At 36.2% G+C, this 14,787-nt stretch overlaps 1 protein-coding gene and 1 long non-coding RNA gene across 3 annotated transcripts in view; one reads left to right on the forward strand and one right to left on the reverse strand.

Annotated features, from left to right (window-relative positions):
* LOC141416913 (uncharacterized) overlaps window positions 1-14,787 on the forward strand; it is a 75,039-nt gene that overhangs the window by 45,361 nt on the left and 14,891 nt on the right. The gene's annotated exons all lie outside the window — the stretch shown is intronic.
* The window catches only part of Galntl6 (polypeptide N-acetylgalactosaminyltransferase like 6), a 1,137,834-nt gene continuing 1,123,731 nt past the window's right edge, over window positions 685-14,787 (reverse strand). For both annotated transcript variants that reach the window (XM_074054979.1, XM_074054980.1), the window contains one exon: window positions 685-5,747. In XM_074054979.1, the coding sequence (XP_073911080.1) occupies window positions 5,580-5,747 (168 nt within the window). In that variant the 3' untranslated portion in view covers window positions 685-5,579. The remainder of the gene's footprint in view (window positions 5,748-14,787) is intronic.

Here is a 14,787-nt window from a genome sequence, read left to right on the forward strand (position 1 = left end):
AGAACTTTTAAGAAATAAGAATATTGAAAGAAGGTCAATTTGGAGCCTTACTGCAAAGTAAATGCAAATGCTTTGCTTAGTGGCTGTTTTTCCCCTGTGAGGACTGAATTCATTAGTCATCACAAAGTACAAAGTATTTGCTTTAGGGTTTATTATCATCTACAGCTATACAAATAGCTTTAGTAGATCATTCCTTTTGCTAAAAGCACCCTGGAAATCTCATTAAGAGAGATTAATCCAGATTCAGATTGGTGTTCTTATTTAAATAAGCTTGTGGGAAAACCAACAAAAACAAAAAGGCACAGAGAAGAACAAACAATAAAGGGGTTAAAAATAAAAGTCCTAGAGGAGTAAGTGACTGAAAATCTACATATTTGGTTTCATTGTGCATAAATGAGGTATGAAGTGAGGTATGAAGTATAATGAAGAATGAAAAGAGCAGAGAACTAAATATTAGAAGGCCTGAACTCTTCTAATTTGTTGCATGATCTTGACCTTGCAAGGCCTTTGACTGTCTTTCAGTTTCTTCAAAAAAATAGTTATATTGCCTACTACAGAAGTAGCTATCAGGCAAAATGTGATGATAAATATAAAATTGCTTTGAAAAACAAAAGTATAATGAAATAGAATATACATCTTACCATAATATCATAATATTTAGAATTAATATTAGTTCATGTTGGGGATCTATTATTTATACCTTGAAAAAGCATAAAATGACTTAGTGCATTCTTAAAAATATGAGAAAAAAACTTAAATTAAAATTGCTTAACTCAGCACAAAATTTAAGTGGATGCATGAACTCTTGATAACAAAAATTCCATTAGGCAACTTGCAAAGAACCATGTGAGTACAATAGATAGTCATCAATAAAATGTTTAGGTATGGTCCTGTTTGAAGGGAAGGGATGAGTCTAGTTGATTTCTTACAGGCCATTGATAAACAAAAGACATTTAAATTTTCTATAGAGAAATTATAAAATAAACAAGCAGGTGAATTATAAATAGGGCAGTAATATGATTTGTTATGCAAATTAGGATACTTTTAAAAGCAAAAGGGGGGCATTATGAATAATTATACAGGACAACAGGTATTAACTAAGACTATTCCTAGTAAACCAGGAATAATTACTTAGTTATGAACATCCTCCTCCCCTCCACCCAAGGTGAGTGATGTCAGAAGAAAATCAGTACCAATAAGATTCTGAAATGTAACCAGCCTTTCTGTCCTAGGTCATTCTTTCACTCTGTTGTACTGAGTAGATGTGAGAGTGGAGGACTGTGGAAATCCCAGGAAGATGTCATGCAATGAGCTGAAGGGAGCAACGATAGGCGGGAGGATGTAAGCAATGTCCTGCCAGGTTTCTCTGAACTGAAGTATTGAACACGTGCCTGAACTGTTGTTGCTGAGAGGCTACCATACCAGACACACCAGTCTGGAATGTCAAGTATAGAGACTTGACTGTGAATAAAAGCTTCAGGCCAATGTCAAGTCTACCAAATAGAGTTGCAAGTGGCTCCCATTTCTGCGAGTAAAGGCTATGGACATAAATCAAAGAGCAATCTTCCAGTGCCAGCAGTGTGGGAAGGACTGGCCACTTGTCATGCTTCAATGTCCTTAGCCACAGTTTTAACACGGAGAGTAATTACAGTTAGTGGTGTCGCCTGAGAGTGATGATGGCAAGGGTAGAACTTGTCAATGAGGTGAATGAGGAGGACTGCACACACCATCTCTGGAGACATAATGTCTCTCTTGCATTTGTACTTGCTCCCAAGATCACAAGAATCACCTTGAAAATATTTTCCCTTTGAGGTATTTCTTCTCCTGATTTATATAAAATGTCTTATTTCCAGCATATCTCCAGCACCTGTTTATGTAAAGTATTATATTCTTGTCAGGGTAAGCAGCTTAAAGAGATTTTATTAAGCAGCTTCTTAAATCAATATTTATAATGTATTATTAGGATGGTTCTAAATTCTAAAAAAAATATAGCTTAACTGTCCTCTCCAGAGGGCCAGAGGAACTATCTGCTCTGGAAAAGATTCTGTAATGCTTAAGACAGGGAGTCAAAAGCAGATCTGGCAAAGCCTTGCCATCAGCTGTTTTCTGAGTTTGTAAGTGTGTGAGGTCCTGGGCCAGGAATGTCACACCATGGCAGGTATGGTCTTCTGTGACTGCTTCATAGTTGAAGTGTCATTGGCTCTTTCGATGGGTCTGCCATAAACTTTATGGTCTTGGTCCTTCCAAGAAAAATTTCCTTTTGCTGTTTTCTTACAGAGCTAGTTGTAAAAAGATTAAAATGGGGCTGGGATGTAGCTCAGTAGTAGAGTACTTGCCTGGCATTCTCAAGGACCTGGGTTCAATCCCTAGCACCACAAAATAAATAAATAAAATAGAAGTTTTTATGTGAAAATAAGAAGAATAAAATATTTACTTTCTTATATTTTGATAGCTATCTTCTTTTAAAACACATAATTGCCACTAAAGGAAATAGTGTCAAGTGTTGTCATTGATTTCATGTTTGACAGAAAGTGTGAAAAGAATGGTCTTGACACTTTTTCTTCATTGACTCTTAGTCCATCTGCATTATGTGTTATTCATTTATTGTATTAAGTTCTGTGTTATCTATTCACAAAATAATCCTTGAACTTGCATTATTCACTGCAGCTTCTGATGTAATGAATACATTTAAGAACAGTCATATGGGATCATATTAATATTCTAAACTAAATAACAGTAGACATAGAAGCCAGTACCTTATTATTGCCATGGTATTCATTTAGCCTTGGGTAAAGTATAAATTCCACAATTAGTTCATAATTTTTTTTACAGCATAATAGCTTTTTCTCTGTAAATACATAAAAGGAATTTTAAAAATTATATTCTAACTCCTGGTGGAACTATTTCTTTTTTATGGAAAAGAAGCAATTTCTGTGGCCAAATTAATCTTATGACATTTTCCCTCTCATTCTGATAAGAGTTGGTGAGTACTCTACTGTCCAATTTATAAAACATTTTATTTCCAGGAACAAGACTGTTCAGTCCCTTTTGCTGATTAAAAATTCAAACATATGTAGTTTTATACTTTTCAGAATGGTAGGAGTGGTATTTCAAGCAAGTAGACTCTTGACCTCAATGGTACTGGAAATACCTCTTTAAAAGTGCTTATTGGCAGTGCTGTGCCCTTCTGCTTAGGGGCATATTCCCTGGGTTTCATTTTTTTCTATTTGTGTGCTCCCATGTGCATATATTTAATGATTGTTTGACAGTTTGAAATTTTAATTTTGGATTTAATGTCTCAAGCTTTCATTTTTAAAAAATTTTAATTTCTTACATTATACTATTTTACTCTAACAGTAGAAGACCAATCTTGGTCGATCACAGTGTATCACACTAAAATGATGCAATATTCAGACTTTCTCAAAGGATAGAGCTAGCTAACTAAGCATGATTATAGCATCCTAAGAGATCACTACAAGACTGGGCTTTTTGGAGTGCAGAATCCAGGGTTGTCTCTTTGGTAGTTGTAGATAGCAGTCACCTGTTCAATGACAGAATGTGAACTTTTATAGGCTTATCTAATTCAGCAGTCAGATTGCTCTCTGGACACTTCAGATAAATCTTTACCCAGTCTTTAGAAATGTTCAACACACAGGTTAATTTCTCTCTATTGATTTTCTCCACTATGCATCTTGAATGCCTCAAGATCTCTTGACCTATACAAAATATCTCTGTGACAGTTGGTTTAAAAAGAATAGCTCTTCAAAAGAATGCTTGGAAAAATCAGTAGAAATAATGAAATAAGTCTTCCTCCACTATTAGCAGGGCAGTTTTGACCTTTCGATTAGGTATCAAGGGTAGAACAAAATCATGAACATTTACAAGAAGAGGTCTTATATATTAAGGTTTCTGAACAATTCTCTGGGTGTCCTCAGAGAAGTATATTATTTTTAATTTGGTGGCTGAAAATTTCAAGTTAAATTGAAGTAAATAATCAGAACCACCATGGGCAACCAAGTGAGACAACACAGAACAGGAGACAAAACAGGACTAGGACCAACCAGCTCTGCCAAGAGTTGAGTCTCTCTGGGCTTTTGCTATTTGCCTTACAAAAAAAGGATTGCATCTTCTCAGTCCTAAAATTCAGTGGTCTATATCCAAGAGGATATATAAATTTTTATTAACAAGGAAGCCAAGTTAAAAGAAAAACAATAAAAGCAAAGTGGAAGCATTTTTGTACCTGGAAAAAGTTGAGAAATGTGTGATGACATGATGATTTTCCCTTTAGAGATCATCTTGATACGTATACATTCTTCCCGTAACCCATCGCTATTGAAAAATCTTTTAAGGATAAGATATCTCATTTAACTTAATTTTTGAATTGTTCCTTTCTTTACCCCTGAAATAGTGTTCCATTAACAGAAAATAATGTCAGAATCATTTTATTAATGGTAGTTCCTTTCATGGGCTTCCAAATAAAACAACATCATTGATATTGACAATATAAAAACAAACAAACAAAAATCCCTAAACAGATAATTAAATAAAACCAGTTCTAAGTTCCTGGCACTGATTAAATAGAATTGAAGTGAACCAAGCCATTTTCACATATCACTTGGAGTGTAGGTTTATTTGGGTTTGAGAATCTCCTAAACAAATTACATCAACCTCACTCCACTACCTTCCTTAATAAAAATCATGGCTGGACAAACATCAGACTTGTAAAATTCTAAAAATAATAGAAAAGTAAAAATAGATTTCCTAAGGAAATCTCTCTCCTAAATCTTTTTATGGTATGTTGCTGCTTCTGTGAAATCTTTCTTTGGAGTAACTGGGTAGCATAGTTTCCTTTGTTTTTGTTAACTAGATTCATACAAGGGCAGTGAATTAGAACTTAAGTTGATATAGAGCATGAGCTTTTATGAACAAGAAGTAACTTCTGCTCTAAAAGGAAAATGACAATGTAAATGAAAGAATGAGAACTGGAAGTCCATTTGTTATGTGATTTAAGTATTAGATATCGCACTCTTGTTTCAAAAGAAAACAGAATAGTATGAGCACTCTAAAATCATCTGCAGCACTTTTAAGGGTTAAACCTGCTTAACCCATTCTTAGTCAGAGAATGGCACCAAAGAGTACAGCTCACCCTTAAGTGTGGCTAGTTCTAAACCTGTGGTATCCTCAGGTTGTCAGAGCAGTCATGCACTCTATTTCCTTCCCCCCTCCCACCAGGTTAATAGGATCCATTCATAGCTACTCACTACTGCAGGATTTGACCTGAGAAATGCTAGGATTTATTAACTCAGCAGTTGTTTTGAAAAGTCCCTAAATAATCTTTGCCCTTGGCCAGCAAGGGAACCACTAGTCTTGAGTTCTCAGAAGCAGCTGGTGAGGTTCTCAGCCAAGTTGTTCAGATGCAGGAAGTTCTTCAGGACAACCTACTTTCGACATGGCATTTACAAATCTTTAAACCAGGTTCCTGGATCTAGGAAATGTTATTCCTGACTCCTTTGACCCAGATGCTGGCTAAAATATAGCTCATAATTTGTAGGTAATCACTCTTTCTTCCTTCTCTTTTTCTAGGAGCTGGTATGGTGGTTAATTTTTTCTAAAACAGTCATGTTGATGTGTTCAAAAATCCACTGCTGAGTCTCAGACAGAGGGTCACATCTGGCCATGAAAATCTTCTTCTCTGCGGGGTTGCAATCCATGCAGCTATTGCTCACAGGATGAAATAATATTCTGTCCTGGAGGGATCAGAAAGAAAAGACTGACATAATCAATGGGGAATAAGATTAGAGACCAAAGCATCCAGAAATAAAATATTTGTTTACATTTGAGTATGTATCACAGAATAAACAGACCAGCTCCCAAACCAAACAAAAGTAGATTGATTTGTCAATGTGGAACACTGGATCTATGGACACTATAGAAGACCTTCAAGAAGGTTTAATCAAAGACAAAATATTCACTTACTTATTCATTCATTATTTTGGCAATCCTGAGGTTTGAACTCAGAGCTTTGCACTTGTGAGGCAGATACTCTACCACTAGGGTCATACTTCTAGCATGCAGATAAGGTCTTACTTTTTACCCAGGCCAGGCTGAACTTTCATACTCATACCTTATGCTTCCCACCTACAGGTGGGAATGACAGGTGCACCCAGCTATTGGTTGAGATGGTGTCTCAAGAACTATTTGCCCTGGGGTGGCCTTGAACTGTGATCCTCCCAATCTCAATCTCCCAAATAGGTAGGTAGTGTTATGGGCATGAATGATCAGTGCCTGGCTGATTCTTTCATTTTTAAAAAAGCAATCCATTCTTTTCCTGCTCTTTGGTTAGTGTTTACCACAAGTTTGGATTTTGAAGATAAATACATGGGGGTGCTTGTCAAGCAGCTAATAATCCAGCTACTTGAGGGGAAACATGAAACATTTACACAGAAACTATAATTTAGTACATAATGAGCATTAACCACACAGACACAGACAGACACACAAACACACACACAACTAGAAGAGTCAAATTTTCCCTACCCTTCCATTGAATCTCTAATGGAAAAGACAAATACAAAAGAAATAAGAACCAAAGTGCTCAGCTGTCCTCTTCAGAAGACAAGTATGGGGACTGGGACAAGGCATACACAGACAATAGCTGAAAAGTTCAAAGTTCAAATTTGTTAGTTCCAAAGCTTTAGTCTTCTCAACCACCCCTTTACTGATGTTACAGGTGTTGCAGCAATGTGGTTCTTGTGGTGGTTTTCTTTTAAAAAAAAGAAGGCAACATTCACTTAAAAAACAAAAATCACAGGAGACAGTTAACAGCTGTTTGAGCAAGGGCACAAAGTTTAAATCTTGAGCAAGCTCATTATCTGAACAGGATGTAGTAACACACACCCCTTTTTATTGTGCATGTAGGAAAAGAAGACAAGGCTAGAAGAAAAGTGCTTTCCTTAACTAGTATCAAAATTTTTTCTGTTACAGTGTGTTATTTTTAATAAAGTGCCAGAAATATGAGAAAATGTCCCTAAATCACTGTTTTAAGATCAAGTAATGTTTTATTACTTAGTTTAGGAAGTGTTTAGAAGTACTGGTTATTTTTCTTTAAGTGAGGAACACAAAACTTAACAATGCTTTTAGATTTAAGAGTTTCTCAGCCTCCCTTTGTAAACATTTCTGGGTTGTTCTTGGATTTTAAGACTCCATCAAACCAATATTTAATGTCCTTTTAGGATCCGGATGTTTGTATAGTTCAGCACTGCATGAAGGAAAGGAGAAAGGCAACATGCCAGCAATTTAGTCTGCATATTTCTATTTTGAGTGCAAACAAAGAGCTATGCTTAATACAAAGGTTCACTGTTCTCGTCTGATCTCTGGCTCCTTCTTTCTTTCTTTTTCTCTCTTTCTCTTTCTCCTTCTCTCCCTCCCTCTCTTTTTTTTCTCCTGTGTCTTTGAGACCAGATCTAGCTAAGTAGCCAGGCTGGCCTAGAATTTGTAATCCTTCTGCTACAGACTACCATGTAATGGGATTACAGGTGAAGGCCACCACATCTTGCCCTTCTGTTCTCTTTAAAGGCACATTTTTTGAGTTTGTTGTGAATTTTGCTTTCCTTACACTAAGAGGGCTCCTGAGGTCTCCTTATCATCTTCTTTATATCCACCCAGGTCTGATCCCAGGCAAAAGCTCTGAGAAACTCTCTTCTACTCTGGTATAGAGATGACAGATTCTAGGAGGAGGGAGTCTATGCTTGCAATCCCTCCACACAGTATTCCTTCTTGGGGTCCTGGGTGTTGGAATTACAGATTTCTCTCTCAGCTATGCTGGCTCCTTGAACAGCAGTCCCCTTCTCTGTCTGTCCCTTCTTAGAGCATCTCTCACAATTCCCCACCCTCAACTTTCACCAGTTTAACTATATGGACCTAATATATTAGATCAATTTTCAATCAGCATTCTTTCTTTCTCTCAATCTCTCTCTCTTTTTTGTTTTGTGGTGTTAGGGATTGTACCCAGGGCCTCATGCATGTTAGACAAGTTCTACCACTGAGACAACACCCCCTACCCCACTTTTTTTTGATAGGACTGTGGTTTGAACTCAGGACTTCACCCTTGCCAAGCAGGCACTCTACTGCTTGAACCACACCTCCACTTCATTTTGCTCTGGTTATTTTGGAGATGGGGTCTTGCAAACTGTTTGCCTGGGCTGGCCTTAAACCTCCATCCTCCTGATTTCAGTTTCCTAAGTAGCTAGGAGTACAGCACAGGTGTGAGCCACCAGTACCTGGCTCCAAAGACTATTTTTAAGTTGTAATATTCATGAAAATTCTGCGTGAGCTGCTAAATTCTAATTCACTTTGTTCTATGTACCTCTTTCCCCTCTTCACTATCTGCATTTCTTCCTATTGTTACCTTCATCAGTAGCTCAGATGGGACCTCCATATGCTCACAGTTTATCCTCAAAACAGGTTTCGATGAAAGATAAAACATGAGAAAAGAAGGAGTAGAAAATGTTTCTTTCTTCTTTTCCGTCACCAGCTGTGTACCTCAGCGTGTTTGCAAAAGCCAAACCAGATTTTCTGAACATTATTTTCTGAGCCATAAGGTGATCATATTTTTCCAAATCCCATGTAGGAACACATGTTCTGACAATCACAGGTATACTCATGGGTACAACCAGGCAGGATATGCAAATTTAGCACTACCCTGAACTATCCAGAATACATTTTCTGTACTTATACTTCATGTTCTCATAAAAGTTGAAAAATTGAATTCCCTATATCTATCTAGGTCTGAGAAGTTTCTCACCAGTAAAATGAAGGGCTGGATTAGCTAAATCTCGAGGGCCTCTCCCAGCTATAAAATTGAATGAATTTCTTGACATGGCTATTAAGAAAATGTAAGGTTTTTTTTTTTTTTTTTTGTGGACTAGACTCCTGAGTATTTGGCAAGTTGATGTACCCTAACAATACTCCATAAATGATAATAGAAGAAGTTCTTTCTTTATTTTTAGCTAGATTGTCTTGGTCAGTCATGTACGAAGGCATAATATAGGACTTGCTCTTCACAATGTCATATAATACATTTTGCTTTACCCTCCCATCTTCTGCGGATGCCTACTTTCTTGTTTTTTGTTCATTTTATTTTGCCTAAGAAAATTAGAAATCATTGAATAAGAAATGCATAAATTCAGATTCAGGAATACTAAATTGACTCTCATAATCAATGCCCAGTGCCAGCTAATCAATATACACTGAAAATCATGGGTGGAGCTTTTCAGGTAGCTCATTGGAAGGGATACTGCTTTGAAGTTGATTGTGGACTTGATTGGCATTTGTGTAGCACCTTTTGGCATTCACATGCCTGCATTGAATTTTATTAAGTTCCGTACTAAGGTAGAGTCTGACTTTAAAAGAAAGAGCGAATTGCAGAAAACCTAGCATATTGTGCGTAGGGTCATACAAGAACTAAACACCAAAGATGCAAAGATAATTAAATAGGTGTGTGAGTATATAATGTATAGAAAGAGGATTCTGAGAATGAAAGAACCACACATTGCGGGGAGCTACGGGATGGTGGGTGAAGGGCTTGGGATTTGGGGCCAAAATGGATTTGGATAGATTTCAGTCATACCATTTACTTGTTATGTGACTTTGGACAAGTTTTTTTAAATTCTGTGAACCTCAGCTTACTTATTTGTAAAATGCAGGTAAAATATACTTCACATGTTTGTTGTGAGGATAACATGTAAAAAAGCAATGTTCTGCATATAAATAAGAAACTAAATAATAATGATTCCACTTTCCCCATTCCTTAATTTATTTTTAGCCAGAAAGCATCCCCAGTTCTAAAATATCAGAGTGTACTAACCATCTGGTCTGAGACCAGCTATTTGGTATCAAATTGTATTTTCTGAAATTCTGGAAAAATAGAGTTTGAAAAGAATTATCTTCTGACTCAACCAATTCCACATTGAATAATTGTACTACTCATTTTAAGCAAAAGTATTTATGGAACAAAGGTACTTTAAGGCTATGAAATTAGCTCTTCTGTGTAACTATGGTTAGATCCATGAGTTTAGGTTGATATATGATTATCCTTTGAGGTCTCTGAAGAAAAGACTAATTAGGTAGGTTTTTCTGCGTGTTTTTTTTCTTTTTAATTGAAATACAACATTATTTAGGCCAGTTGAGTTGAACAAGTATTTATAAGGTTCTTTTGTTTTTTGGTCTATATTAAGAAAGAGGCATAGAAAGATAATCTAAGTTCTATCCTCAGATCCCAAACCAATAAGTAAAAAAAAAAAGTTAGATGTAAAAAAGTGTCAATGACAACAAAAATCCAGCAATTTCTTTTTCATCATTGTCTAGATTTCGGGGAATTTTAGAGTTTTTCTTTTAATATTTCTTTTCAGAAAAACAATGCTCTTATTTTAGAGATAAAACAAGATATTTAGTTAAGCTTTGGGATTTTATATTTTTATTTTTAAAATTCCTATGATTTTCAGGCCTAATTTTTGAACTGTATCTCTTTGGTCTTGATTTTGTTTTTGGACAAATAGCAAAGCTAAGCTTTTCATTTAATTGCAATAAAATACTGCCCTAAAGAAGAAAGGAAAAAAAAAGCGTCAATGAGATTGTAGAAGGGGATGAATAGGATAGGATGCCTTAGATTATTTCAGACACAGGGAAGAAGTCATGAAAAGAAAGATGTGAAATAACATATACCTTTCTACATTTAATTTATTCCACAAAAAATTTATCAAGCACCTCCTATTTGTCAGGCACTGGCAAATTAGATCAATGGATTTAATGACACAAAAATCTCTGCCTTCCTGGCTCACATTCTAAATGTAAGAAAAAAGGTAGGACAGTGGAGCACAGTTAATAAACAAGATAATAGTTAAAATATGCAGCCTGTTCAAAGGTGATATAAAAAAAATGAGGAAGTCAGGGGGACCTGAAGTGACAGAGATGGGGCCAGTGTAGAAATTTAAAGAGTAATTAGGACAAGCCTCATTGAGAAAGTGACATTTGGACCATCTTGAAGCAGGAAAAGGAATTAGCCATGCAGATACCTGGGTAAAACGCGTCCCAGATAGAGGGAACAGTCCGTGTAAGCACCCTAAGCAGTTATGCACGCTGGTGGGTCAAAACAGTGAAGGACATGATGCAGAGCTTATGGAGGGCTAGATCATGTTCTGGGACCATTTGCTATGGGTGGAACACAGCGAACAGCCAGTGGAGCATTCTGGAGGATGCTATCCAAGGGGAAGGTGAGGACCACATCAAAAAGAGACTCAGGCAGCCTGCTAAGACTTGATTTCAATGCAAATGTTGGGGAGTGGTCATTGGAAGATTTGACAGAATAAAGTCACAGATCTATATTTAGCGTGACAGTGAGGATGATGAAGGAGAGATAGAAAGAGAATGGACTACAGCAGGAGAGAACAGTTGGAGTCTATTGCAAGAATCCAGATTTCAGCAAAACATGCAAAACAAAAGCAATGAGCATGAGTTGGGTTGTGACAAGGAAAGTGATCTGAGAGTTATTTGAGAAATTAAATACACAGGATTTATGGGATATGGGGATGGAGATAAAAGGAAGAGGTGATGAATAGTTGAAAAGCAGTATTGAATCAGGAAATATGAAAGAGGAACATGAAGGTAGAAACGATATTGATTTTTTTTTCAGGTGAAAAGAGTTAGAAATGTTAAATGGGACATCCAGATTTGGGTACTTAGCAAGCAGTTGGAAAGGCTAGATTGAAGTGGGAAGAATTAAGTTATTCTCTCCTAGAAGTTAACATGTAATTAGAAAAATGAATTATAAAAAACATACTTTGAAAGAGGATGCTTTTTTAAGAGAGAATTTCTTCATGTCAAATGCTTCTGATGTCTAATATGGGTTATGAGGAAATGAAGGCTTATAATTATGAGACTAGATTTTAATCCTAGTTTTATCCCTGATAATAATCTTTGATGGTCACTTAGTTTGTCAGTGATTACAGGTATTTTCTTTTTTCCTTTATTGTACTGGGTGGGGGTACATTGTGGCATTTATAAAGGTTCTTACAACATATCAACCATATCATACTCAAATTCACTCCCTCCACTGCTCCTTTTATTTTTCCCTTCCCTGATTCATGGAATAGTTACAGCAGGTATCATTATTGCAATTACATGCATGTATTCACATTCTTTTGCATTGATTACAGGTATTTTCTACCTGTAAAATAAATGGAGTGGGAAAGGGGGGAGGATAAGATAAGAAACAAAAAGTTCTGTTTCCCCCTGTCTTAGACTTGTGGAGAAGGACAGGACTGATATATGACTATCCATTGAGCTATCTGGAGGAGAGACAAATCAGGATTCTTCTTATTTTTTTACCACTGGCTTCTGAAAGATGCAAATAACACCTTGATAAGAGTAAAGGGGAAAAGTAATCTTACTAGCTCCAATTTCTTTTTCTTTGACAGGTAGAATTCCTCACAGGTGAAAATTGGTTTTTGTGCATCAGCATTTAATTTAACCAATCAAAAATAATGCCACCCAATGCCCCTTAGGGTGTTAGCTGAGATAGTACTGACTACAACACACCTTCAGCTCCTCTTCTGCTCCTCTAACCAGCTTTTCTGAGCTATGCAGTGATTTGCATGACATATCCTCAGTTCTCCTCAGAACAGCTGAATTATTTAAAACTCTTCCAATGTGTTAGATCCTGCTCTTCAAATCACTCAAAGATTTCTTGCTCTCTTAGCTAAATTCTTAGCATGACCTACAAGGTCTTATCTAGTCTTGCTGCCTAGCAAGATGTCTGGCCTTCGTACTCCTGCATTTCAATTGGCTTCTCTTTGTTCTCTTAAGAAAATCAAGATCCTGCTTACCTCAGGGCCTTTGTACAAGTCAATCCATATGGTTATAATCTTTCTCTTTACCATTTCCTTCACGTGTCTAATTCCAAATCATTTTTTAGGTCTTCTTTTAAAGAATCAGTCAGAGAAGACTTCCCTATACTTCTGACCTGATTAGTGTCCATTGTTCTATTTTCTTATATTATCCTGTGCACCTAATTTATTTAAATACTTATCTGCTCAAAGCTCCACAAGTAGAGAAAGCCATCTGTCTCAGACCTTGTTTGCATCTGTCCATGTCTCTTATGTCCCCTCAGTAAGCTCACTAAGAGTCATGTGAACATAATAGTACTATTTATTGTGTATCTATGTGTCAGACAGTGCTAAATGCTCACCCAGATTTTCTCTTTTTCTTTCATAAACCACTTAAGCAACCTGAAGAGACAGTAAATGTGGGCAAATATAGGGAGCTAGATTCACTTATCTATTCAACAAATAGTAATTAATTCCCTATGATGTGCCAAAGTGAAGGTGCTAGAAATACTGTATGAAAGAAAACACAGAAAAATCACTGCTGTTGTGAAATTTGCATTCTAATATTTAGCTATAAATAGTTTAAATAGTTCAGAAATGGTCTGAGCCCATCTTTTTTGGGCTTTGTGTAAATCTATCTGGAGAGTTAAAATCGAAACAGAAGATAGCTTGTTGAATACTTGGAATAGTAACTGTTATTATGAACTGTTATTATGAACTGTTATTATGTGCCATGCTTAAGTGCATTTAAATTTTATTTAATCATTGTAATAATGTAACAACTTTCTAAGGCAAAGAAATTTCCCAAGGTCTCAAAGCCCAAGACTCAAATGTCATATACCCAGAGCCTATGTTCTTACACTCTAAGTTGTGTTTCATTTCTCTTCTTGGCTGAGGCAATTAGCAGTGTTACTCCATCCTCTTGCCTATTCAGTAGGAAGAATTGTCCTTACCAGGAAATACTAATTTGAATTTTTCATAGCTCTAATCACCAAGATTCTTCTTGTTTGGCCGTCTAAATCTTGGCACGCGTTCAATAAAGCCTTACATAAGAGCCTGAGGATAGTCTATTGTAGAGTCTTTCTACTTGTGCACTCACAAGAAAGTAGCAGTTAAGCATGTTAGAGAAAATGGCAACCAGTTTGAATATTGCTAAGTTGAAATGGCAGAAGTTAGAAGGTTGCTACAGCTAAGTGACTTTAGCTGGATGAGATACAGATGAGAAGGTGTTGCCAGTAGAAAGATACTTCATTCTACTTACTTGCCTTGGCTCAGAATGACTGTCCTCTCAAAGCTTCTCTCAAGTGACTAAGATGTACTTTTTTCAGCTTTGAGGGAAAAACTTAGGTAGAGGAATTCTAAAACTTTTTTCACAATGGTAGCACCAGTCAAATGAATATCTACCTTTCAAGTGACTAATTCTCTTTATGTATTTTATGCCAAATTGATTTTTAAAAATTAATAGTCATACCTCTTCATGTTGCCAGTTCCTGCTGATATAGAATACATAGTACATGTTACATTTTTCTTGAAAAGGTATTTTTATTGCTGGGTGAACAAATGGTCCTCCTGGGAGAGTCTTGCTCTTTTTTGGTGAGGTGGCTAAACTGTCAAATTTAATTGAAGTCTTCTTAGGGTATAATGACTTAGTTATTAGAGTACAATGACATAAGCCTTCTAAGAGGATGCTGTAGAAATTGTACATTTGCTTTTCATCAAAATGTTTAAAAAAATCCATCTTTTTTTTTTTTTTATAGGTAAGCTGGAGAATGGTGGCCCAAGAGATATTATCAGGTGAATTTTAATCTGGTTGAGTAACTTCCTCCAAATGCTGGTCATGAATGGATCTATGTCACCTCTATTATATAATAGAGAGCTCAATTATTGACTTTGATTTTTTTGGGGG

This window comes from Castor canadensis, chromosome 14 (genome assembly GCF_047511655.1).
Source record: "Castor canadensis chromosome 14, mCasCan1.hap1v2, whole genome shotgun sequence".
NCBI lineage: Eukaryota > Metazoa > Chordata > Mammalia > Rodentia > Castoridae > Castor > Castor canadensis.